Source organism: Kwoniella dejecticola, chromosome 2 (assembly GCF_000512565.2).
Source record: "Kwoniella dejecticola CBS 10117 chromosome 2, complete sequence".
In the NCBI taxonomy this organism is placed as follows: domain Eukaryota; kingdom Fungi; phylum Basidiomycota; class Tremellomycetes; order Tremellales; family Cryptococcaceae; genus Kwoniella; species Kwoniella dejecticola.
Genome location: NC_089302.1, coordinates 920974 through 944094, shown reverse-complemented (window position 1 = coordinate 944094; position 23121 = coordinate 920974). Strand labels below are relative to the sequence as shown.

The following is a 23121-nucleotide window of genomic DNA, read 5'->3' as shown; positions in this document are numbered from 1 at the left end:
CCAGTATCGCAAGACTTGAAAGTCGCTCTGCCTGCGCCCGCGCGAAGCAGGAGGTCGACCGCTAACTACAAGATGAACGAACGACCCCGTAGTCCGCTTGTCATGGTGGAGTGAGTCTTCAACGAGGCCAAAGTGGAGATATAGCTAATGAAACCTTACAGATGGTGGCGAGTGATCATGGACGAAGTTCAGCTTGCTGGTGACTCATCGGACTCCGCGTGAGTTCCTCGTCTATTTTCCGATAGAGTCAATTGTTGACCTGACACGGCGGCTGATAGCAATATGGTATCTTTGATCCCGCGGAGGCACTCATTGGCGGTGTCAGGGACGCCGGCCAGAGCAGACATCAAGGATCTCATGGGATCGCTCAAATTCTTGCGAGTCCCTGTCATACCGCATGACAGTCGTTTGTGGCATAGACTGCAACAGCCTTCCATGCGAGCGGCCTTTGAAGGATTGTTCAGGAGTATCGCTGTGCGAACTACCAAGCGAGAGGTGAGTCGCTTGTATGCCTCGGCAAATCGAGACAATTCTGACAGCTTCGTTCAGGTGTCTGGCGAATTCAACCTTCCTCATCAAAATAGATATGTTGTCCCCGTTGAACTTTCGGAGATCGAGCTTGCCTATTACAACGATACTCTTGATCGATCACGAGACAGACTTCGCTTGCCGGCGGACCCGCGAGAGGACCGACCGGAAGACTGGACACTAGATAGAGCAGCTTTCATCGTTTGTCTGCGCAACCTCAGGCAAATATGTACACATATCCAAGTTGGTCAGATGGGCGACAATCTGCCTCGTGGTGGAGCTGGAGGAGGAGAACGAAGATTACATCTGGGCAGATCGTTGATGACGATGCCCGAAGCTTTGGAGCGTATGAGGAATGACCACACGCAGGAATTTCTGAATGATACAAGGAAGCAGGTGAGACACAGGCAGGATCGAAGCCAGTGAAATTCAGCTGACAGCGACAGTAGATGCGTTCGTGCATCCGCAAGGCTCAATTGACCTTGTTAGACGAAAAAGATGATCTTCGATATCTTACCGCTTTAAATGTTAGTACTGCTTGTCAGCCTTCAACTCAGCATGAGCTGAGTGAGTGTTTAGCTCTACGAGAAAGTCAGAACTACCCTGGAAAAGCAATTGACCTCTGTGAAGAACCACCTCAAAGATTTGATCGGCGATAGGGAAGACACGATCGAAATCGACTCCACGCCAGATCGTCAACAGTCTCAGCAGGAAAGAGAAAGAGTATTAGCTATACAGACAACTAAGAGCTCGTAAGTCACCAGATCTCATTCCAATCGAGGCTCGAGGACATGTCAGCTAAGGATTTCACGATCATTAGTATCCGTGAGATATTGATAATACTTCACCAAGCATGGTTCTATGAAGGTGATGTCAGACACATGCGCAAAGAACAAGAAGCCGAAGGTGAGCCAATCAAACCAGCTGCAAGTGACACGCAAGCTCAATGACGGAGTCTTCCCAGTCGATTCTTATGCACAAGCGGACATGATCAGAAAGGAGATCTTGAAAGGCCCGTTGCACACCGCCAACACCTCGGTGGAATTTCTCAAGAAGCGACTCAGTCATACCTCGGCGCTACAATCGGTGGAAGAGCTGCAGACTGATGAGACTGACAATCGCGGTGGGATGCTCACGAACGGTATCATCACCCAAGCGAACGATCTCTTGGAAATAATGAATGACAAGTTCGTGTCTACTCTTCCAGCTCTCATAGAGCTCATGGCTAATGATCACTGTACAGCGCTTTCTTGGTGTTCGAGTGGAGAGCCAAGATCTTAGCGTTGCTCTCATCACCCATCGACGCCGACAACACTGCAACTCACGATCAGGGCGAGAGCACGGATGTGGTGGATCCGGAAACGGAATATTACGCCGAAGCGCTGAAAGCTCAAGGAGAAGGTAAGCTCATGCTAGATAGCACAGAATACAATCGCCGCTGATTAGTCCGCAACAGTCGAGGCCTTTATGACTGCCTTTGCGGCTGCAATTGCTGATCGAAAAGGTGAACTACTCCGCACCCGAGGAAAGGTCATCGCTGACTGTACAATCAGAATTTCTCCTGGAGAACCGAAGCTTGCTAGCTGAACACGATGCAAGGGAGACTAAACAGGTCAGTCACAACAATAGGTACCAACTGCCCGTAGCTAATGTAGGTATCGCATTTCCAGCGGAGCACGAAAGCCGCTCTAAATGCCGTTGTTGATGATCCCATACTCGAATTGCCCAATGAAATACAGGAACAGGCCAAACTTCTCATGAAAGAGAGACAAGTGAGTTGAATCTCTCGAGTCCCTTTGTCAGTCAATGCTAATACTGCGGCAGGCGTTCCGCGATGCCCGAACCGAGAAGGGCTGTGAAAGACCTTTAAAGGGGTTGCTCATCGATTTGAATGGTAAGCTGAAAACTGCCAAGAATCCATAACCCTCAGTTGACCACCTGAGGACCTGTTTCAGGCGTTGCACATGGTCCGAATCGACCCGAGGAGATAGCGATTGCTAAAGAGATGGCCAAGTTCCTGAAAGCGTACATCAAGGAGCAGAGTGCGTTGCCATCCTGATTTCTAGCCTTAGATGTGCCCTTGCTGACGACTGCGTGGCAGCTGACTACGTTGACGGATTGAATAAAGAACTGGACTTGTTCCAGAACACGTTCAACAAGCGTGTCAAATACTTCGCAGCGTTACAAGAAATATCCGATTCGGTGAATAGAGGGTCTAGAGACGTCGCTTTAATCTGATCCGATGACTAATAGCGTAATTGTATTCCCATCCTAGGTCGCAGCGCCCGAACTTAAGAGGAAAACACTGGAGGCTGACCTAGCCGACTGCTCGAAGGACATCGATGCATTGGAAATCAAATTAGCAAGGATGGTAGTCAAAGGGCGATACTTACAGTATCTGGGCAACAAGGATGAGGACCAAGAAGATATCAAAGAGGATTGCATTATCTGCTTCGGGAGCAGTGATGACACCCAGGCGGTACTTTTGGCTTGTGGTCATTATTTCTGCTGGGTGAGTCGAGGAACTCCTTCCTCAGTGGTCCATTCGTTCCCCCTTCGACAGCTGGACTGATGTGCTTTTTGAGTATATAGTCATGTTACAAAGAGTACAGAAAGTCCCAGATGGGAAGAAAATGTCCTTCGTGCCGGACGGAAAGTGAGTCGATTTCATAACTTTGTTTGGCATGATGAGGCTGATTGGGCATATCTATTCAGTCAATACGAAGGAGATAACTCGCATCAAATTGAGATCCGATAAAGATGCTGAAGATTCAGCTCCTGGTGCTGCGCAAAATGGAAACGAAGGGCCAGCGAGTATCGCACAACCGGGCGGATCGCAGCCTGAGTCCCAAGTTGTACCTGAGATCCAGTCGGAGGAGACTGAGAACGAAAGACGCGCTGCCGACTTGAGGAGACTGAAGATGATGGATTTGGACAAAATGAGGGGTGTGATGGCTATGGATATGCTGGGCGAATATGGGTCAAAGGTGAGTTTGACGCAATGCGCTCTACACCACTTCCACCCAAGGGAATTGGCATGTCTCAAGAGCTGATCTTTGCCGTTGGGTCAGATCAATTTCTTGGTCAAGCATTTGTTGTTCTACAAGTCCAGGGAGCCCGATGGTGAGCTGGTCTGCATCTCGCTGCGCACTTCAAATAGCTGATATCTGGTTCAGCCCGGCATGTCATTTTCTCCAATTGGTCGGACAGTTTGAATAGTGAGACTCTCCCTATGTAATACGATATTGACAGCACGCTGACGGGATTCGTAAATCAGTTGTCATGCAGGCTCTACGAGCGAATGATATCAAGTATATATCGTTCGATGAAGGCAAGAAAAGGAAAGATGTGGTGGACGAATTCCAGAAAGATGAGACTATCAAGGTGTTCCTACTTCACGCGGAAAGGGAAAGGTGAATACCTACGTTGTGTAGAACTATGTCTCGGCTGACTCTGTCACCATACAGTTCCGGATTGACACTCACGAGCTGCAGAGTGGTCCATCTGCTCGAGCCTGTACTTCGACATAGTTTTGAGCTACAAGGTAAGCCATAGTTACATCATAAACTCTGCTCGAAGGCGAGATTTTAGCTGATTACATTGTGACACAGCTATCGGACGAGTTGATCGGTGAGTACTTTGTCTGTGTGATTGGCAAGCATCGTATAGTGGCTGAAGTGTTTGTATCGCAGTTTAGGTCAAAAGAAGGAAACGACGGTATTCTGGTGAGCCGAGGCTGCCCGCTCGGCTATATGCCACTATGGTGAGGCTGATCATCGTTTTACAGCTATGCGACAATGGAAACGGTCGAATCGCGAATCTTGTCCCAGGGTGTCCGAAATGGAACTTCGATCTACCTTGATGAAGAGAACGCAGATGAACACGTTGCGGAGATGCCTAACGTCGCTTCTGCCGCCAGTAAAGGTGGGGACGTCGCTGGGGAAGGCAATGAGGAGGATTTGTTAGGGTTGATTTGGTGATGAGGTCACCGCAGGGAAGGAAATGTGACGATGTAGTGAGGTGAAATTATATTCTCAATACGTTGTATGTTCTTTAAAAATCGTTTCCCCTTTCCGGGATTCGTCGATTCGTCGTAACTTGTAGATCTCATGTTTGTCACAGAAAAACTATAAGTTAAGATAGTTCAGACATCTATAGTAGATTATAATGTGTATATGTGTATTATGTATCATAAATATGCCAAGTACAGCGATGATCCGTAATGGACTGTACTGGGGTTGTACTGGCCACGAAATAAAATGATTAAGCACTACCTCGTTTTTTTCGTTCTTCCTCTAAAGCTTCTTTCCCATCTACTTGCTCATCGAACCTGAACGTAGGTAAATCTAGCAGTATACTTCTCTTCACCCATTCTGGGAAATGGACGTAGAGTGAAGGTGGGAACGGGATGATTATACTAGTTCGTTTGAGGTACGCTTTATAGTTTGCCCAAATATCGTTCTCGGCTTCCGGGGTTGAGAATCTCGAACTTGAATTGCCACTGGGATCTAGTTGACCTTCTCGTACGGAAGGATAAGACATCAAGAAGAATTTCTTAGCTGTCGGCTTTTCGGCAGTGGGTAAACCCGATGCGAAAAGGAGAAGGACCATGGTGAATACAGGAGCGAGGATGGCGGCGTATTGAGCTGATTTAGCTGATTTGGGTAAGGCGCCGTTGACCGTTGGTGTCACTGGATTAGGGGGAAGCAAACGCAGATCACCGTCAGCTCCCCATCGGCAGGGGGGAAAAAACGTAGGCAGGTTCGGGACATGATTTTGATATAGGATGTGTGGTTATGCAAGACGGTACTCACAACACAGAAGCCAGAGTCCCCAATGTAAAGTGATTTCACCGAAGTAAGGGGGATGTCTAGATGACGAGACCACATTATTCAGCTAAATTTTTAATTCTGACCAGAAAGCAGCCCATGGCTCACCGGGAGAAATACCATAAACCTTTGGTACATGGTTGACCCTTTGGGGGCTTGGCGGATTTGAACATGTACTACGAGAGGACGGATGAGATGTATGACAGCACGTCAGCATCGATAGGGACCATCTGTTTTCTTCCTATTGGTGTGAAGGACATACCTTTTGAATGTCCCCGACAGCTTCCCAGAAAAGACCAATAGCGAAAAGGATAATCCCGATTATATCAGTCGCTTTGCCGAATGAAGGGTCGCCTGATCGTTCGGGCGAAGACACAGCGGAGGAATTGAGGATGACGACGGGCAAGGCTAATAAGCATATAGCATATATGGTCAGCATCGGTGAGATAAGCGTAGTTAGTAGAACTCGTGTGATGACATCGGCACAACGACTGATGGTATACAGAAAAGAAGAGAGAGAACATGAATTGACTTACAGACGATCCAGACCCATACAATCTGTCCGACCCAGAATCCAGCGAATTTGAAGAAATGCGATCTGATATCGTCGAATCTGGTATCGCCTGACAATCGTACAGGGATACGTCAGCGGAGAGCAGGCCTTGTCTGGACGTAAACCTTGCGAAAAACGGCACGATGATGCGGGCACGGAGTCACTCACTTCCAGTCTTCAATACTCTGAACAAAAGGAATCCCGCTAATCTGGCAGCCCATAGCATCGTCAAGACCGAGGCGCTGCAACTTTGTTAGTTTCCTTCATGAGAGAGACTATCGTACTTGTTAAAAAAACACTCACACGATGTTTCGAGCCGTATAAGCTGAAGAAGTTGGAGTACCGCATCAGCAAAGCTTGAATTGGGTAAGAGCTGGAAAATCAAGGTATGGGGCAGAACGTACTGTCTCCTGTAGTGAGGGTAATCAGAGCCAAGATGAAGAAATTCGATCCACCGGTGAAGCTGAGATCAGAAAAGGGGTCATGGGATGATCAGCTTCGAAGCCACAGCAGAAGAGTGTTGGGAGGAGAAGAAGGTGTCGGAAGGGTTCAAACTCACTCAGTGACTTTATCGAACTAAATCCCACGATCAATCGTCAGCATGGACGTGACTTGTATAAAAGCTGATGATCTTTGGCTTGACTCGACCAACTCGACTCGACACGACTCACCTTGAATGTCCAAGCTATGGCGAAGCCAATCATCTGCCATGCCAGCGTGATCAAGAACGAGATAGTCAGATTGTACTGATCTATAATTATATGAGGAGACATCTTGCTAGTGTTGCTGCTGTTGCTGTCGATGGTGGCGTCGGTGTTGATCTTATGGTTTGTAGGCCTGTCTATTGTTCAGTACAGGTTTGGAATTGAACGAAGATCGTCACGCTTGACTGCTCAATTCAGCTGGCGAGTGGTGTTCGCTTTGGTATAGTTCCTGCTAAGGCGAAAGGGAGATCTTATAGGTATACTTTCGAATTCGCTCGGAGGGGAATGTAGATGTTCCCCTACATATATCAGTCCAAATCGTACAAATCACTCGTCCAGTCGTCCCACTTCACGAGTAAGAGATACGCAATTGCCAAGCTGCAAAAACGGTCAAACATCCCCGAATGACCTTACGAAGTGATGACATAATTTTGAATTTCATGCCGAGCAATTCAACTCAATCGATCGGACATGATTCGTCACTCAGGCACGGTGACTACTCACTTTTGAACATTACCATCATCATCGGCATCAATTCACCACTCTGCTCATGCCCAAAAAGTGTCCACTACTCCATCTATGAACAATGTGATATGCATGCAAACAAGCCCAATTCAATCTATGACATCGATGATTCTTCCCACAGTCCAATCAACAGACCACATCACTCTCACGGGAATTTGCCCAAATTCAACCTCAACATACTTACATCAAGTCATTAGGTCGATTAACTCCATACATCAGTCATAAGTCGCTGACAGAGCATAGGCATTGACATTTCATCAGCGTCCCCCTACATCTGCTCATCCGCACGCACAGAAGGTGAAGACATTAAGACTCACATTACGTTCCTTGAGCATCTTCAACTCTTTCACACCCTCAACCTGCGCGGTCCCGCCTTTCGCCTCGCCCAACATCTGGGTCAAGCGCTCTTCAACAGCTTTCGACATGCTCTTGGCGTCTCCGCAGATGTATATGTACGCTCTTTTGTCCACTATCAGAGGGGCCAATTCGGCTCGGAGGTCATGTATCAGATCTTGGACGTATACTTTGGCTACAATCGAGATCAGACGATATCAGCATATATTGCCTCAATAAGGTTTGCGTTCGTGTTCCGTCCGCGACATCCGCTTTTGGATGAGCGGGTAACACTTAAACATATACTCACATCCATCAGGTTTCTTCATCTCCCTCGAAAAAGCGACTTTCATTCTCAATACGCCTTTCAATTCCTTCTCATATTCTGGCCATTCATCCTGATACAAGAAATCTTCATTAGACTTCCTGCATCCGTAGAAAAGGTACATCGGAGCCCAATCTTTGAGCGCGTCCGGACCGTTCTTCTCGATAGCTTTTCGGGCTAGGGCCACTCGTTCTTGCACGAATCCTCTGAACGGGGCGACTCCCTACAATTGATTCTTTTGATCAGCTTTCATTACCTATACTACGCAGCCGTACTACGCAGCCTTGAAGGACTATAATGCAACATCGGAAGACGAGGGTATAACGTGAAACTCACAGTACCTGGACCAATCATGATAATTGGGACTTTAGGAGAAGTCGGTAATCTGAAAGTACTTCTTCTCACATGGATCGGCACTTTATACACATTCTCTTTCACGTAATTCCCTCTTGGTCCAGCCAGCTTGTAGCTGGGTACCTTCTTCATCGTGACAGCTTCCAACGCATTGGCCGTAGTCTCCGACATGGGAGTATTCGAGCCCGAATGAGCATTCTTGACGTTGAGTATAAAGTTGGTCGACAAACCAAACACCCATCTTGGTTCATGGTGATGCACAGGCGAAGCGGCAGACTGATATTTCAACACCACTGCAGTGACGTGAATTGCGTTGGGGTGGAGTTTCGAGGAGGACGAGATCGAGTAATAACGAGGTTGTAATCTAGGCACAGAGGATACGATCCTGTCGAATGGGATGGACCATTTTGTCGAATTGAACGATTGTCCATCTTGAGGTTGGTCCAGCGAGTCTCCAGAGGCAGCTTGAAGGACTTCAGCAAGTTTCAGTGCGGGTCCATCGATCTCTTGGGCATATAATTCTTTGTTGGTTCCCCATTCCGTCAATTTCTGCTTTGCATTCTCGTTCGGGGCGTATCGGGAGAGGAAAGCTATGGTCTGTCGAGAAGCGATGGCCGAGATGTCCAAGTAATGTCTGAAGATCGCATCGTACGTTGCCGGAGTCGGGAAAGGCACTTTCGCCAAAGCAGGATCCAAAGATTCGATATCAATGATATTGAATCGCTTCGAGTCGGAGTCTAAGCCTAGAACAGATAACATCCTATCTACTTCGACATCGGGGTTTGAAGGCCAGATACCGACGTGATCACCATGTTGGTATGTCATTCCACTTCCCGTCAGGTCGAATTCAATGTGTACGCAATTCCTATCTCCACTGACGGCGAAGAGCTCCTTCGAAGCTAAGACAGGTGCAGGGTATGGGTTCTTGATTCCGTATCCACCACTGACTGGAGTATTCGCTCCTGAAGCGACGATCAATGCTCGAGGGGAGAGTTCACCATGGAATACTTTTTCAGGTGGATGATCGGTGATTTCAGTAACTAAGAAGTCGGCAACGTCTCCTGAACCCCCTTCTTCGACGCCGAGGACTTTGGAGAAAGTTTCCCACATTGGATCTTTCCAAGCGAGATAATCTTCTTCCATGGATTTATCATCGTCGCCTTCACCTCTCTCTCCGATCCTCTTGGCTCCGAGACCTTCCAACCGTTTATCTAATTGCTTGGCGACCTCGTTGTAAAACTCGTAAGTCTTGTTTCCTAGACCGAATACCACATAATTCAGGTTCTCTAATCGATTGCCCTGGGAGAAATCAGGTTCTTCTTCAGATAACAATTCCATCAAAGCAGCTGCGTTGTCCGTGGGCTCCCCTTCACCGTATGTAGCCATAACGAAAAAGACGACCGCATTTTCCGGAACTTGATCAAGGAGGTTCATATCGTGTTCTTCAGGATCGCATACGAGGGACGATAAACCGAATCGAGATTTGGCTTCTTTAGCGAGTCGGATAGCGTATTCTTCAGCAGTACCAGTTTGTGAGCCGTAGAAGATGACCGCGCGTTTACCCTATGCGAAGTCGAGCTCATCGTCAGCGCTGCCCTACACGCAGAATACTAAAAGTCTCGAGCTAAAGATGGTCGAAATGATTCATATAAGACATCTGTAGGTTGAGTGGGGTGTGTCAGGGACGCAACGCTCACAGCTCGTTCCATCTTTTCTACGAAATTCCTAGGATCCCCTTCTTCCTCAACTTTCTTGGCTTTAGCAGCCGAGCCATTCTGCTTTGAGGGAAGCGCTTTGCCCCCGATGAAGGGCAATGACTCCCTGAAGAAGTACAGAAGCGGAAGGGAGACGGTAAGGAGGATGATGAGGAGATCGAGTTGAGTGGCCATGATGGCTAAAGGCGAGGCTGAGGCGGACGCTTGATCGCTTTTCACAGAGCTTCAGTCGATTTTGCTGGATTTTGTGTCTCGCCAAGCTAGGCAGTAAGCAGTAAGGACTTACTCCTATATGCTCGAAAGTCTGACCGAAGTAGATCGACAGGTAGTCTGAGTAACCTTGTTGAACTATGCTTACTATCTATACTACAACTTGATGGATGATCTACAGTCTCTTATGTATCAATGGGCAGGAAGGATTAGATCGCGAATTTTCCGGCCGAATGACACGATAATCTTACATTTTGACTTTTTGTTTTCGTCCCACACACTCGGATTATGACGGACTAGTATGATTCAGGGTACAGACACGTGTGCAGGTAGATCAAAGCGCGACTAGCTTTGATGAATTGGTGGTGGGATTGCCCACCACGAGAGGAGACTAAGCTTAGTTCACGCCTTGATGCATCAGTCACTGATGGTAGTCAAGGTTGAATAAAAGCCCTTCGCTCTCTTTGGCTGATCAAATCGAGTGTACTGTAACAACACCATAGATGAGCACACCACACAGCCCGTATGCATTGCGACAGAATCAGATCAGATCAGACCAAATCAAAATAGATCATACAACACCGTCATCCCCCACTTCCCCATTCCTTTGACCTAAAAGCCTAGATACTTCCCCTGCACTACCTGCACTACCGTATCCTGCCGAACCAACTCGCTGAGACCTCGATCTATTGAACGAGATTGATGCTCTCTGTCTGGCTAAATGCCCTTCATATATCCTCTTCAACCCTTCCGTCCTGCCCAATCAGAATAGGTCTGTCAATATCTGTTTCCCAAGGTCAGGTCCATACGTGGACTCACTGTTTCGACCTTTGGTTCGATCTGATCACTGGTACGCGGCTGTACGACGAATGCGTGCGGTATCAGCTGCCGCCAACCGGCATACAGGGGTTCAATGGGACGTGCTCATGAGACGACTTACCTGTGCGTATCTATATAAACGTCTGTCTCGTCCTGCCCGACACGATCGCCGTCACGATCAGCGAACGAGCTATTCTGATGGCGGAGATACTGTCAATCATACAAAGCGAAGAGAGACCTACGATAATTTCTTTCCCAATCAGTTCTTCCACCACATCTTCCAGAGTCACTAATCCCAATACCTTTTCATCTTGTCCCGGGAAATCATTGATCAATAACATATGACTTCGCCCAGTCTGGAAGCTGTACAGATCCATTTCCCCATCAGATATTTGGAGTCGCAGTATGGTCGCTCTTCGAATTCAAGACTCACTAAGCCATAGCTGATCGAAAAATATCAGTAACTTCTCTTCAATTTCAGATCACTCATCGATGTGCAGGGTATACGAATACTCACCCTCTAACAACGGCAAGTCGGGCGGACATTGCGGCAAGACCTGCGATATCAACCTCGAAGCCGGATGTAGATCCGTCGGATCGTACGAGATCAGACTCCTCAATCTATAATCCAAATGAGCTGCTGAACTTCAAAAATCTCAATTGGTCGTCATTCCACCATTCCACTTACGTCAAACATCCTCTAATGGTCAAGCAGTATCAGCTTTAGCCTGAGAAGGGAATGCCTTGGTCTTAGTACTGACAAGGGCGAAAAGAAGACTCACGCATAAGTCGATTTGCGAGTATCGTATACTGGTATACGACTATATCCTTTCCGCAGAATCTAGCAAAAATATGCAGAAGAATTATCAGTCTTCACGGCTAACGCCACCCACGGTAGGACCTCTCAAACCAGTCGATGCTCACTTCTGACACCAAATCCTCATCCTGTATAGATAATCACCAGATCAGCGGTCGCATCTCTCCGCTTCGCTGCGCATGAACTCACAACGATCTTATCAGCAGAAAGGGTATACATGTCCTCTTTGGCAGTCTATAATGAACAGGGAACAAAGAATCAACAATTTTCGGCTCCATCAGATACGGGACAGATTCCTATTTGGAAATCGGACTCAACGATGACGCACCATAACATCGCCGACCTTCTTATTGGAAAACTCCAACACACTGCCCAATAACCCCAATTCATCTTCATTGAGCTTATCTTCCACCCCGAGACTGACAAAGGTTTTCAACTCCGCTTTTCGGTATGTGACGGGATCAGAGTGGGCTCCAAGTATATAATCAAGCGCCTACATGGTGAATGCCGAAATCAGTCACAACGTCGTTAGAAAGCAGGACCTCGAATACGGGAGTCGACTTACCATTCCCATAGGCTTCGCGATTGGGTAAAAGAGTATGATCAATACCTTGATGACTGGTGCGAAGGATGCACCGATGGCCAAGCCGTATCTATCGCATATCGCTAAAAATCGCGGACATCAGTGTCCGACGCTTCCGACGGTGACCAGCTTAGCGGCTTACATTGAGGTAGAATTCTAATCGAGTCGCAAAAGAAGGATAAGCGCCATGCCTCGATTGCAGCTCTTGGTCCCTGTGTCTCAGTGTACAAAATTCATGCTGACTCACTCGCCAAAAATGAGCTGTTCGGATGCACCCAAATTAGCGTGATATTCCACTTGGATATAGGTCACACACTCAAGAGGGCTCACAATCAACAACGTAGACGCTAATACAGCTATGATTCCACCGCCAACCTATAAAATAACCAACTCGACTAGTTCAGTCACAATACCGCCGCGATGGCAGCATGCCAAGTGCTTACGATGGAATCCAGGAAGATCGGTAATGAAGTATTGATCAATGTATTTCCCAGTAACAGCACTACTAGCATCGTATGTTTTCCCCTGCCTATTAGCTTGAGTACCCTCGGGGCCCGTTTTCGTTCGTCGGGAGTTCCAGATATAGCTAGGACTTGCAGATTGACCTGTGCATGTGGAGCGAGGGGTGTCAGCATCAACGTCAATGTCACCTTGTGAACGAATTTTTCCGCTTCGAGCTTCATTTCAGGATTTTTATATATCCCTTTAATGCCTCGTATCGAGTTCGAAATGAACGATGGTCTTGGTTGGATCCCCACATTCCTTTCTTTCCCCTTTCCCCTTCTGTTCCCGTCTCTCATCTCTCGTCGTCGTCGTTGTCCTCCTCACCCCTCCTCGCCCCCGGTCTCCCGGTCCATCTTTCCCCACCCTATTTCTCCCCCGCTCTCCTTGCCCCCGCACCTCACCCGTTTGCATTTCCCCTTGCTCCCCTCCCTTTTCTTTTCCTCTCCGCTCCCCTCTGAGCTCCCTCGTACCTGCTTCCCATTTCACCTAGTCCGATTCTCTCCCTATCCCCGTCTCTCCATATCTCGCCCCTTTCCGTTTCTCTTCAAGCACATCCCCATCCCTCGCCCACTGTCCGTCTGCGCCGCTATCCCGATCCTTTCCTTCTCTGTTTGATCCCATCTCCACCCGCACCACCAATCCCCATATCTCAAACAGCCACTCACCGTATCCAGCCCCATCAGACCCAGGGTCAACCCCGAGAACACCCCTCCAAGGAGGACCAGTCCGACGATGATCAGGATATACCACAAGAAAAGCGATGAATGGGGGTCTACATGAACGTGTGGTTCACTTTGAACTGGGGGGTCTATCAGATTTTCAACGCAACGCAATTCCACGAGTACGGCAAGTCAGCTTGGCTGTTCTGTCCCGCTAAGTCTCTCGGGATTCTTGGGATTGAAGGGAGATGGAATGCGTCCCGCAGAAGTACAAAGATCACTTGTGGATGGGCGTCACTCACGCTTTATAGTCATATTCCTTATATGACTTGACATTTCAACCACAACCATATTGACCCCGTTGTTCACCTGGCAACTAGGCTCTTACGCTCCCGACTTCGACTTCGCTTTGCAGAATAAGTCTGAAACCGATATCAACAAGTAGGCAGCAATGAGTTTCTAAGCTCGCGCGAGCGCTATTTACGGATCAAATAGATATATCTTGGCCCTTCGAAAATTCCACTTCCACGACCAGATCAGATCGTCCCTCTCGGGTCTCTTGTCCAACTTTTCTTTCCGAGGCCTGAGCCTGAGATTCGTGGCTCGTCCAGATGAGTTGTTTCGAAGCGAGCTCTTCTGACTTGCTTTGACTCGCCTTGACTTGCCTTGACTTGACTTGATGTGTTGTGAACTGAGATCAAGATCACCAGTCTCATTCAGGTCGAGTCCCGCCGATTCCGAACTGATTCAATTCAAAGGGACGAGGGTCTCATCTTGAGGCTCGACCCAGATACACAACGTTTCCTACAGGTGATGATGCAATTGAATGGATCTGAAAAGCCGTTCATGATAAGTTTGAAATTTCGAATAGTCGAGCCTGCCTGAGCACGTTCGTTATTTTTGGAATGAATTGAATTTGCGGACTTGCCGGTAATTCCTCGAGCCGACTGACTGGCTATGCAGCATACTGTAAAAGCACGTCACAGCATCTGCCTTTTTATTCGATTGGATTTTCTGCTTCGGTAGTCACTCGTACATACTCGACTGCACGACGATGTGTTGCGCGATCAATGCCTTTGAACAATCATGAATGTGCGGAGATCATATGGACATTGTACCATAGATGCATGTACCTCTCAAACCGAAACCCAAGGGCAGAAAACAGTTTACAAGTGGTTATTCAATATGAGGTTTTGGATATTCAACCAAATCCTCCGCCTCAAAAAGCGAGTCATCGCACAACTTAGATAGAAGCACTGATCTCAGCAGCTGCTTTAGCATCGCCACCTCCAATCTTGACTTCATCCGCAATCATGTTAGATCCTCCAGCTCGACCGAATTGGCATTCATTCACGAAATCAGTGAACATCTAGCAATGTAAATGTAAGATTCAATGATCAGCACTCGGCGCACTTTGACTAGCAGAAGAGTACCAGTACCAAAAGCTCACCTCGATAGTATCCAACGGTCCACCAGCAGATTCAGGGTGGAACTGTACACCCCAGACTCGTTTTCCGCTTTCTGGCGTAGAGATGATTCCCTCGACCGAAGAATCATTACAGTTGATGAAGAACGGTGCCCATCCTTCAGGGAAATCTTCAGTCAACTTCAAGGCGTATTGATGGTTTTGCGACTGTCACATGAGCGTCAAGAATGCAATCAGTATCATGATGTTTTATGTGTTCATTGCTGTGCTCTGTGATTGAAACTCAACTCACAGTGACATAGACTCGACCAGCACTGATAGATCCTGAACTAGCAAGCGCAAGTACCGGCTGATTATGACCTCTATTTCCGAAAGTCATCCTGTACGCCTCTAATCCAGCTGCCAATCCCAAGACTTGGTGTCCCATACAGATCCCGAAGATCGGTTTATCCCACTCATCAATGGTCGTTCGGACTCGATAAGCAGTCTCCATAATCTGCTTGGGGTCTCCGGGGCCGTTCGAGAGGAACAATCCGTCGAATTGATCTCTGATCGAGTTGAAATCGTAATCCCACGGAAGGACAGTCACCTGCGCTCCTCGTTTGACTAAACTTCGGAGAATGTTCGCCTTGGTTCCGAAATCCAACAAAGCAATTTTCGGTCCCTTGCCCTCAGCGTTGATAGTGTATGGCTGCTTGGTTGATGCTTGAGCGACCAAGTTCTCAACGGATGGATCCCAGTATTCCCCGTCGGAGGGAGCAGGCTTAGAAGCTTCGTCACCGACGGCCAGTCGACCAAGGGTGGTACCTTGATCTCGAAGGAGAGTGGTGATTGCCCGAGTATCGACGCCGGTGATACCTGGAACATCGTGTCGATGACACCATTCGTGCAATGATTCGACGGCTTGATAGTGCGAGTATTTGAGGGCGACGTCAGAGACGACAACACCGGTACATTGGATTTTTTCGGATTCGAGGAATGGGATGCCTGGGTATCCTGGTGCTGATGAGTTGGAGGGGACTCCGTAGTTCCCGATCATTGGTGAGGTGAATACGAGGATTTGACCGAGGTAGGAGGGATCAGTCATTGAGTCGGTGTCTAGCGAAGTCGTATAAAACTATGTCAGCCGCCGAAAGTGATAGCTGGATTGGCGATGGGACCCACTCACAAGAGGTGATACTGGTACTGAAAACAGTCTCTCCAAATTTCGAAGTCTCACTACCGAAGTTCTGTCCATAATAACTTTGACCCGACTTCAAGTGAAGCGCAGCAGGGATCTTGGCAGGTAAGACGGGTGTGTACAAATTGGTGTTGACTGGCGTAGCCAATGTTCGTTTAGGCAGCGAGAGCGAGCTTGAGCTTGAGCTCTTGAGAGCGGAGGTTGATGCTCGAATCGCATTCATTGATCGCGCAATCGACATTTTGCTTCGTTCGTTCTAAGGCTTCAATTGCTCGGAAGGGGAAAGATAAGGTAAGAAAAGTTGGTCCTGATTCGTTGAGGGGGAAATCAAAGATTCAAAAGAGTGAATACTTGATCAGAGAGGTAGCTGCGAGGTGAGGCGTGTCAGCTGATGAGCTACTTGAGAAGCAGGGACCAGGTAGAAGCAGGGACCAGGTAGAAGCAGGGACCAGGTAGAAGCAGGGACCAGGTAGAAGCAGGGACCAGGTAGAAGCAGGGACCAGGTAGAAGCAGGGACCAGGTAGAAGCCGGATGTATAGGTGGGAGGGCGACATGGTAGATAAGGGTTTGACGAGGATATAGACACGTATGAGGAGGATTGAGCATGAGGGCCTGACCCGCTCATTACACGTAGTAGGGATGACCCGAAGATGTGCTGTATGCCTATCCCCCTTACAGTAGACAGTAGAACAGACAGACAAGACACTCACTCGTCAGAAACTCTTTCAGTCCACAGCATCCGAGACGTGGTGTCGCTCGTGAGGGTTTGATCAGTATGAGGTGTTTGTGTTGGTTGTTATCTTGTCTGAGAGTTGAACGAGCTAGGCCGTCGTACAGTAGTGATGTAGCTATGTTTTCGGACTTGGGAAGAAGAGATGGAAAGATAAGTAAGAGAGAGAGATGGATAATAGGCTCTCTGTGAGAGTGCCGTACCAATTTTTTTGGGTTGACTCGTTGGCTGGGGGTTGGTTGAATTAATTTGGTTGGTTTCCCTGAATCACTCTGATACGCCCGCGTCAATTCATATAGATATATGTAAGATCACTAACACCGCCGGGATTAAATTCAAAATTCAACCCGAACGCATGCATAACCGAGCTTACTTCATCCGCTAGAGATAAGCCATAGATATGGATAGGCAGGCATCTAGGTGTATCATTATTAAATATGCACCAAATCTACTGCGCCGTCAAAGTCAAATGCTGTGACTATCTACAACGACTCGGCCTGATCCATGAGGCAAATCGGTCCCTCAATCCATCAAATTCACCAGATCTGCAAATGCATCTTTTTTCTGAGGTTGAGCTTGCGCTGGCGGCTGTGAAGATTGTTGAGGCGTTTGTGATCTTTGACCATTTTGCGGATGCGTATTCGTGTTCGGTGACAAGGAGTAACCTTGAATGGGTTGTTGGAATTGCGTTTGTGCTTGTTGCGGAGGTTGACCGAACCCGTAATTCGCTTGTTGCTGTTGTGGAGGCTGTTGTAACCCGCCGAATCCACCATTATACCCTGGTGGTGGATGTTGCTGCTGCTGTTGTGGTTGATAAGATTGTTGTTGTTGTTGTTGTTGTTGTTGGTATTGGTTTGGGGAAGGGGTATTAAAGAAATCCATTGGATTCGTCCTTTGCTGTTGAATATGTTGAGGGTTTGAGAACATCCCATTGCTTGAGGAAGGAGCGGGTGAGGCGGAAGGGGAAGGAGCAAAAAGATCGAATGGAAGACCAGCAGCTGTCATTCCTGCGCTTGTAGAAGCGGTACTGTCGCTTGGCAAAGCCAATCCACCTCCGCCTCCGCCTGTCGACGAAGAAGAGGAAGGCTCGTCCTCTGCAAAGGCATCGAAGTTGATAAGATCCGCTGCTTTCTTGTTTGGGTTGTTCCTGAAGGCAGAAGAACATTGTTAAGCCGCTGAAACAACGCATTGCAATTTGAATAGCTTACGCTTCGACAACAGCTTGGGCTTTCGTCCAATCTCCTACTTTACAAGCTTCAAATCTCTCCAAAGCGGTGTTGATGAGATCATTGCACAGCAGTAATCGATCTGGTCATCCAACATGAGTGCACATCCCGATGACAAGGGCGAAGATCCTTCGATAACTCACCCATCATCCCTTCTCTAGATCCATCATCATCCTCTATCCACTTCTGGATTTTCGGTCGTGCACCCTTGCATGCAATAGCCACCTGGTCGTACACATCGCCTTCCAATCCTACTTTCTCACCCTCTTTCGCGTTGTTCAGCATATCATTCAACAAGATGGCTTTCGATTGTACTTTGTCAAGCTCGGACAACGTTTGGGCGGCATAATCTGGTTGTTTCTCGGGTTCCTATTTCAAAAAGCATGCGAGAATTAGTAACGGCGTTCGTAGATCCGTAGTACAAGTGTCCGCCTTGTCATTGTCGATCAACTCACAGCACCAGCCAACGCCTTCATCAATTCCTGAGCAGCAGCCAAATCTCGCGGAGTACCTCGTCGAATCAGTTCTTGCAGTTTCTGCATATCGGTGTCAACCAGCTGATCCAACAATCACCGATTGGCATAAAATAGCTGAAACCCACCGCAGATTTGGCTTGTCGATCTTCCTCCTCCAGCTCTTCGGGCGATTTCAAATCCTGCATTCCTCTCGTGATTAGCTGAGCACAACCGGAATCAAGCGCCGTGTGTTAGCTCACCTCGTTTGGATTCGCCGCCGCCATGGCTCGTGCCGCATCAAACGATTTGAATCGATATCCTATCATCGTTTCCGTTGGCTACGTCTTCTAGTAGAGAAGGACTATTGAAGATAGCTTACCCTTATAACTCAGCAGTCTGTGCATATCCCTGATATGTACCAGATCATCTTTATATTTCGAATGAACACATAATGTGTTCTTCCACTCATGTATCATCTGTACGAAAGCCGGGTATCAGCAGCTGTGTCGTCGAGAGTGTCAAACCGGCAGCTAAACTCACTTCCAAGATTTTGCCCATAACTCGCCCAATTACCATCGGCGGTCTCTCCGGGAATCTCCTGACTAGCTCATTCAAAAACTCTTTCGTACTGATCTGCAAGTGTATAGGGTATCCGCAGTTCTTCACTAAGTGATCTAATACTGCGAGGGCTATGATTGCTTCGTTTGGATTTCGCGAGTTTATATGTTGTAATAGCCCATGAGCTGCTTCTCGTGCACTGTGTGTAGCGTAATCGTACGTGAGCTAGGTCCAAGCTGATCACGAAAGGGAGAAGTATTGAGCCGAGAGGGAAAGGCAAAGGTATCCGAATTGATCAAGAACATGATGACGATACAGATGATGAGCAGATCAATGGGTGGGCTTGGCGGAGCTTGAGGCGGTGAGGGGATGATGGTATTATAGCTCACCTATTAGCCTTCTTATTGTTGATCATCTCCGCCAACTCTATATTCGCCACGTCATTCGGTACAGGTAAAGTCGGATCACAACATTGTTCTGATTGCCCATTTCGTTTTATCAGCTGGGAGTTTACGACAGGTAAGCCGGCAGCTGAAAAGGAAGGACATACCGACCAAAGCTTGAACAGGGGTCAAGCTGGACCAAGGTCTTGACGCCATCATTGTATTCCTTCTTAGCCTCGGATCACTGCCAAGTTGTATTCGCCCGTCAAGCTGGATTGAGGGAGCCGGTGCCTCCGAAGAAGGGGTTGTTGAAGAAGACGGAGAAGGGGAGAAGAAACTGGTTATTGAATGAGCTAGATTCGCGTATGTCGAGTCCGTCTTGACTAAGCTTCTTTCGTGTATCTATCATTTATCGATAGGATAGAGAAGGAGAGAGAACGAAGTGGACCAAAGGCAGTGAGTCTCTTGATATAGTGCCAACATGAATCACAGCTATGCACAACCACCAGCACGCACAAGCACAAGCACACATCCAACGCATCATCCCATCATCACATCACGGCCGACTCCGCCTAGACAGACTCAAACGGAATCAAATCATCAGGAAATGCCACATCCAGGTTCACTCGTCTTTGATGCCGAATAGGAGCAGGAGCAACGAGGGATTCTCCAACCAGCAATCACTCATTTCGTACAACTATAACTCGACCTCGACAACAGCAACAACAAACATATAAAACCACTGATCTAGCTACGGAATCAGCCAAATTTGTCTGGTACACCGTCAACATGGCTTCCCTTCGAATGCGTGAGTTGTCTCAACGGTTCCCTTTGCAGCTTGAGCGGAAATCACGCTAAATAGGAGTATATCCCGTAGAACCGGTCCTTCGAAGCAAAGTTGCTCGAAGATCGTTGATATCCACCCGAGTAAGTCTTTCTTCACCTTAAAAAAAACATGAAGAATCAGAAGTTAACGAAAGAGGCGAACTATGATCAGTCGGCACATCAATTAGTAGTCACCTCTTCCCCGGACCCCTCGCACACACCAAAACCCATAATCAAGTATGGACCACCTACAGGAGGTCGATCCAGTGATTCAGGACACACAGTCACGGTGTTCGGGTGTACGGGATTCCTCGGTAGATATTTGGTTCAGAAGCTGGCTAGACAAGGTACACAGGTGATTGTACCGTACCGAGATGAGGATGAGAAGAGGCCGTTGAAGATTATGGGTGATTTGGGTCAGATTGTTCCTATGGTGAGTTCCGTTCGCGTGCCCCTTGGCATGAATTGCAGACAGCTTGGTTAACTCTGACTCCATGATACTGATATTGTGTTCACGTTTGCAGGAATGGGATGCAAGAAACCCTGATCAGATTGCCGAGTGTGTCAAACGATCAGACGTTGTGTACAACTTGGTAGGAAGGGATTGGGAGACGCGCAATTTCAAATATGAGGATGTCAATGTCAAGTGAGCTTATTCGCCCTCTTAAACCGAGATACTGAGCTCATTGGCGAACGTTGCGATTGTTGCAGGGCTGCTGGACTCATCGCGGAAGTTTCGGCAGCTGTCAACGTTCCTCGACTGGTCCACGTATCTCACTTGAATGCCCACCCTGATTCAGCCTCTGCGTTCTACCGATCGAAATACCACGGTGAACGGGCCGTTCGAGATGCTTTCCCTACAGCTACTATCGTCCGGCCTGCTCAGTTGTACGGTTACGAAGACTGGTTATTGAATGCTATTGCTCGTGCGTATACTATCCCCTGCGCGGGAATAATGCGTGTAATCAAGCTGATTTATTTCTACCTTGATGTGTTTGCGTGTGAGCAGAATACCCAATCTTATTCAAACTCAACGAAGGAAAAACCAAGATCCTCCCTGTTCACGTGATGGACGTCGCAGCCGCCCTTGACCTAATGCTCAATGCTCCCGTCACGTCCGTCGCATCGACCTTCGCTCTTCCCGGACCAGTATTGCACACCTTCAACTCCCTCGCTTCTTTGGTCAGCTCGATAACTCTCAACCCAACATCGACGGCTCCCACGGTGCCCAAACAAGTGGCTAAGCTAGTTGCGACCGCCCTGAACAGGGGTATATGGTGGCCCACCATCTCCCCCGACGAGATCGAGAGGAAATACATTGATGATTTGGGCGTAGAAGCTTTCTCCACGCCAAATGCCGAGAAAGTCAAATCGGGTTGGGAGGAAGCGTACGTCACCCAGACCAAGGGGATTGATGGTGAAGAAGTCAAGAGTTGGAAAGAGCTGGATATGATCCCTGATCCGATTGAGGAACATGCTATCAAGTATTTGAGAAGGTACAGGGCAGCGTAAGTCTTCGCTCAACTCAACGGAGGAACCACTCTTCCACTACGGTTGAGGGATTTTGCTGAATTTTCCGATGCCGACAGTACGAATTACGATATCCCTGTTGAGACTGGACGACACAAGCCGCCAAAGCCATACCATGTTCTCCCTTAGATAGCGTATTCGGGATTGTAACGAATATGTGTTGATAAGGCAGTATCATTGGGTCTGACACAGTTGGTCATAGATCGTATACATGGCTTACAGTTTATTATAGGAATGTATGCATAGGCTCTGATGGATTGATGCAGTCATGGGTCAATTTTCTGTGACAACCTGACAAGCTGGTCAAGGAAGCGACGTTGCGAGAGCAACCAAGCAGGTATCATTCGAAAAGAATGTGCAGTCCCAATTATGTAGGACTCAGACTCAAGTCAGCGTATCATCTTGAACTATGTTGACCGGCACGGTCGACATGCAGATACGAGTCGACTCGGGGACGACTGTCTTGACATTGACAAGCGTAATCCGATAATCCGGGTCCTAGAGCTCATTCTCGTTCCATTTTCGTATTACATGCTTTGTATCGACTGAATTGCCCAGAAAGAAGTCTTTCACACTTGAGACTTGAAATGGTGGTCGTTGGGTCAGAAATATCATGGTCGATGAGGATATCACTATAAACCGTTGCTCCGATCGCGCTGCCAAAGTCCCAAGTGCTCGCTGCGGATAAGATACAATACATCGAATACTCCAATGCCATATACCAAATGATTGTCTAATGATGTTCTTCGCCGTGTCCATGACCATGTCCATCCCAAGGATGTCGGAGACCCTGCAACAAAGAGAACCAAGAATTAGTAACGTCGTTATGAAGAATCATGGTGATTTGGACATCGTTTCTAGTTTATACTTTGGGCGAAGATACATACTATCAGAGCAGGTCCATCTTGTCTATACACATGTAAATCATGCATATCAGCTTATATACGCTTTCCGAAACACCGTAAAATCACAAGCCAGCTGAAACCGTCCACTCACCTCGCACGGTAAAATATGAAGAACCACATTCCTGCGCCGAGAGCTTTCGCTAGGCCCCTATGAAGGAGAGATGGGGGATGTGGGTGGAATCCTGCGACAAGCATCAAATTCTGCGTCAGCCGGGAGTGCCCGGTAATGTAGATACTTGGGAGTGGCCAGCTCACCTGCGCCGGCCATCTTATCCTGTCTTCTCGCTTTGTGGTCTTGACGTCAAATGGGAAGCAGAATGAGGGTGGTCCTATTTGTGTAAAGCCCATTGAATGGTTGGGCAACTACTTACTGCAGCTGAGCCGGATTCGAAGGAGTTATACAGTGATCTAATTGATTCCGTGCTATCTCATTATGCCACATCAT

The 23121-nt window shown here is 47.8% G+C and overlaps 7 protein-coding genes across 7 annotated transcripts; 2 read left to right on the top strand and 5 right to left on the bottom strand.

The window, feature by feature from the left end:
* Nucleotides 1-72: 72 nt before the first annotated feature.
* I303_101793 (uncharacterized protein) lies at nt 73-4508 on the top strand (the record flags this gene model as incomplete). The annotated part of the gene is made up of 25 exons (XM_065968420.1): nt 73-110; nt 162-218; nt 279-495; nt 550-924; nt 978-1055; nt 1108-1280; nt 1349-1434; nt 1493-1715; nt 1772-1929; nt 1985-2032; nt 2082-2140; nt 2199-2300; nt 2353-2422; nt 2484-2570; nt 2630-2730; nt 2804-3040; nt 3121-3184; nt 3244-3515; nt 3600-3651; nt 3705-3746; nt 3806-3941; nt 3996-4072; nt 4140-4158; nt 4221-4253; nt 4316-4508. The coding sequence occupies 25 exons, from the start codon at nt 73-75 to the stop codon at nt 4506-4508; spliced, it is 2997 nt and encodes a 998-aa protein (XP_065824492.1).
* Nucleotides 4509-4791: 283 nt separating this feature from the next.
* I303_101792 (uncharacterized protein) lies at nt 4792-6683 on the bottom strand (the record flags this gene model as incomplete). The annotated part of the gene is made up of 10 exons (XM_018405419.1): nt 4792-5219; nt 5343-5398; nt 5466-5533; nt 5620-5765; nt 5894-5980; nt 6079-6152; nt 6214-6235; nt 6315-6373; nt 6470-6486; nt 6582-6683. The coding sequence occupies 10 exons, from the start codon at nt 6681-6683 to the stop codon at nt 4792-4794; spliced, it is 1059 nt and encodes a 352-aa protein (XP_018265700.1).
* A 658-nt stretch (nt 6684-7341) lies between these two features.
* Nucleotides 7342-10040, bottom strand: I303_101791 (uncharacterized protein; the record flags this gene model as incomplete). The annotated part of the gene is made up of 5 exons (XM_018405420.2): nt 7342-7368; nt 7457-7668; nt 7783-8020; nt 8134-9714; nt 9849-10040. The coding sequence occupies 5 exons, from the start codon at nt 10038-10040 to the stop codon at nt 7342-7344; spliced, it is 2250 nt and encodes a 749-aa protein (XP_018265701.2).
* A 607-nt stretch (nt 10041-10647) lies between these two features.
* On the bottom strand, nt 10648-13809 carry I303_101790 (uncharacterized protein; the record flags this gene model as incomplete). The annotated part of the gene is made up of 18 exons (XM_065968419.1): nt 10648-10831; nt 10896-10934; nt 11017-11048; nt 11138-11258; nt 11329-11338; nt 11413-11516; nt 11584-11595; nt 11678-11736; nt 11820-11840; nt 11902-11946; nt 12041-12205; nt 12278-12378; nt 12438-12451; nt 12543-12556; nt 12626-12670; nt 12739-12900; nt 13465-13607; nt 13761-13809. The coding sequence occupies 18 exons, from the start codon at nt 13807-13809 to the stop codon at nt 10648-10650; spliced, it is 1320 nt and encodes a 439-aa protein (XP_065824491.1).
* Nucleotides 13810-14701: 892 nt separating this feature from the next.
* I303_101789 (carbamoyl-phosphate synthase, small subunit) lies at nt 14702-16305 on the bottom strand (the record flags this gene model as incomplete). Its single annotated transcript, XM_018405422.1, has 4 exons — nt 14702-14827; nt 14909-15091; nt 15177-15982; nt 16053-16305. The coding sequence occupies 4 exons, from the start codon at nt 16303-16305 to the stop codon at nt 14702-14704; spliced, it is 1368 nt and encodes a 455-aa protein (XP_018265703.1).
* Nucleotides 16306-17316: 1011 nt separating this feature from the next.
* Nucleotides 17317-19635, bottom strand: I303_101788 (uncharacterized protein; the record flags this gene model as incomplete). The annotated part of the gene is made up of 10 exons (XM_018405423.2): nt 17317-17941; nt 18003-18102; nt 18164-18389; nt 18476-18556; nt 18622-18675; nt 18736-18794; nt 18855-18951; nt 19016-19232; nt 19423-19510; nt 19584-19635. 10 exons carry the CDS (start codon nt 19633-19635, stop codon nt 17317-17319), a joined length of 1599 nt encoding a protein of 532 aa, XP_018265704.2.
* A 570-nt stretch (nt 19636-20205) lies between these two features.
* On the top strand, nt 20206-21900 carry I303_101787 (uncharacterized protein; the record flags this gene model as incomplete). The annotated part of the gene is made up of 7 exons (XM_018405424.2): nt 20206-20224; nt 20294-20343; nt 20414-20674; nt 20766-20887; nt 20953-21167; nt 21251-21749; nt 21831-21900. The coding sequence occupies 7 exons, from the start codon at nt 20206-20208 to the stop codon at nt 21898-21900; spliced, it is 1236 nt and encodes a 411-aa protein (XP_018265705.2).
* Between the last annotated feature and the right edge of the window lie 1221 nt (nt 21901-23121).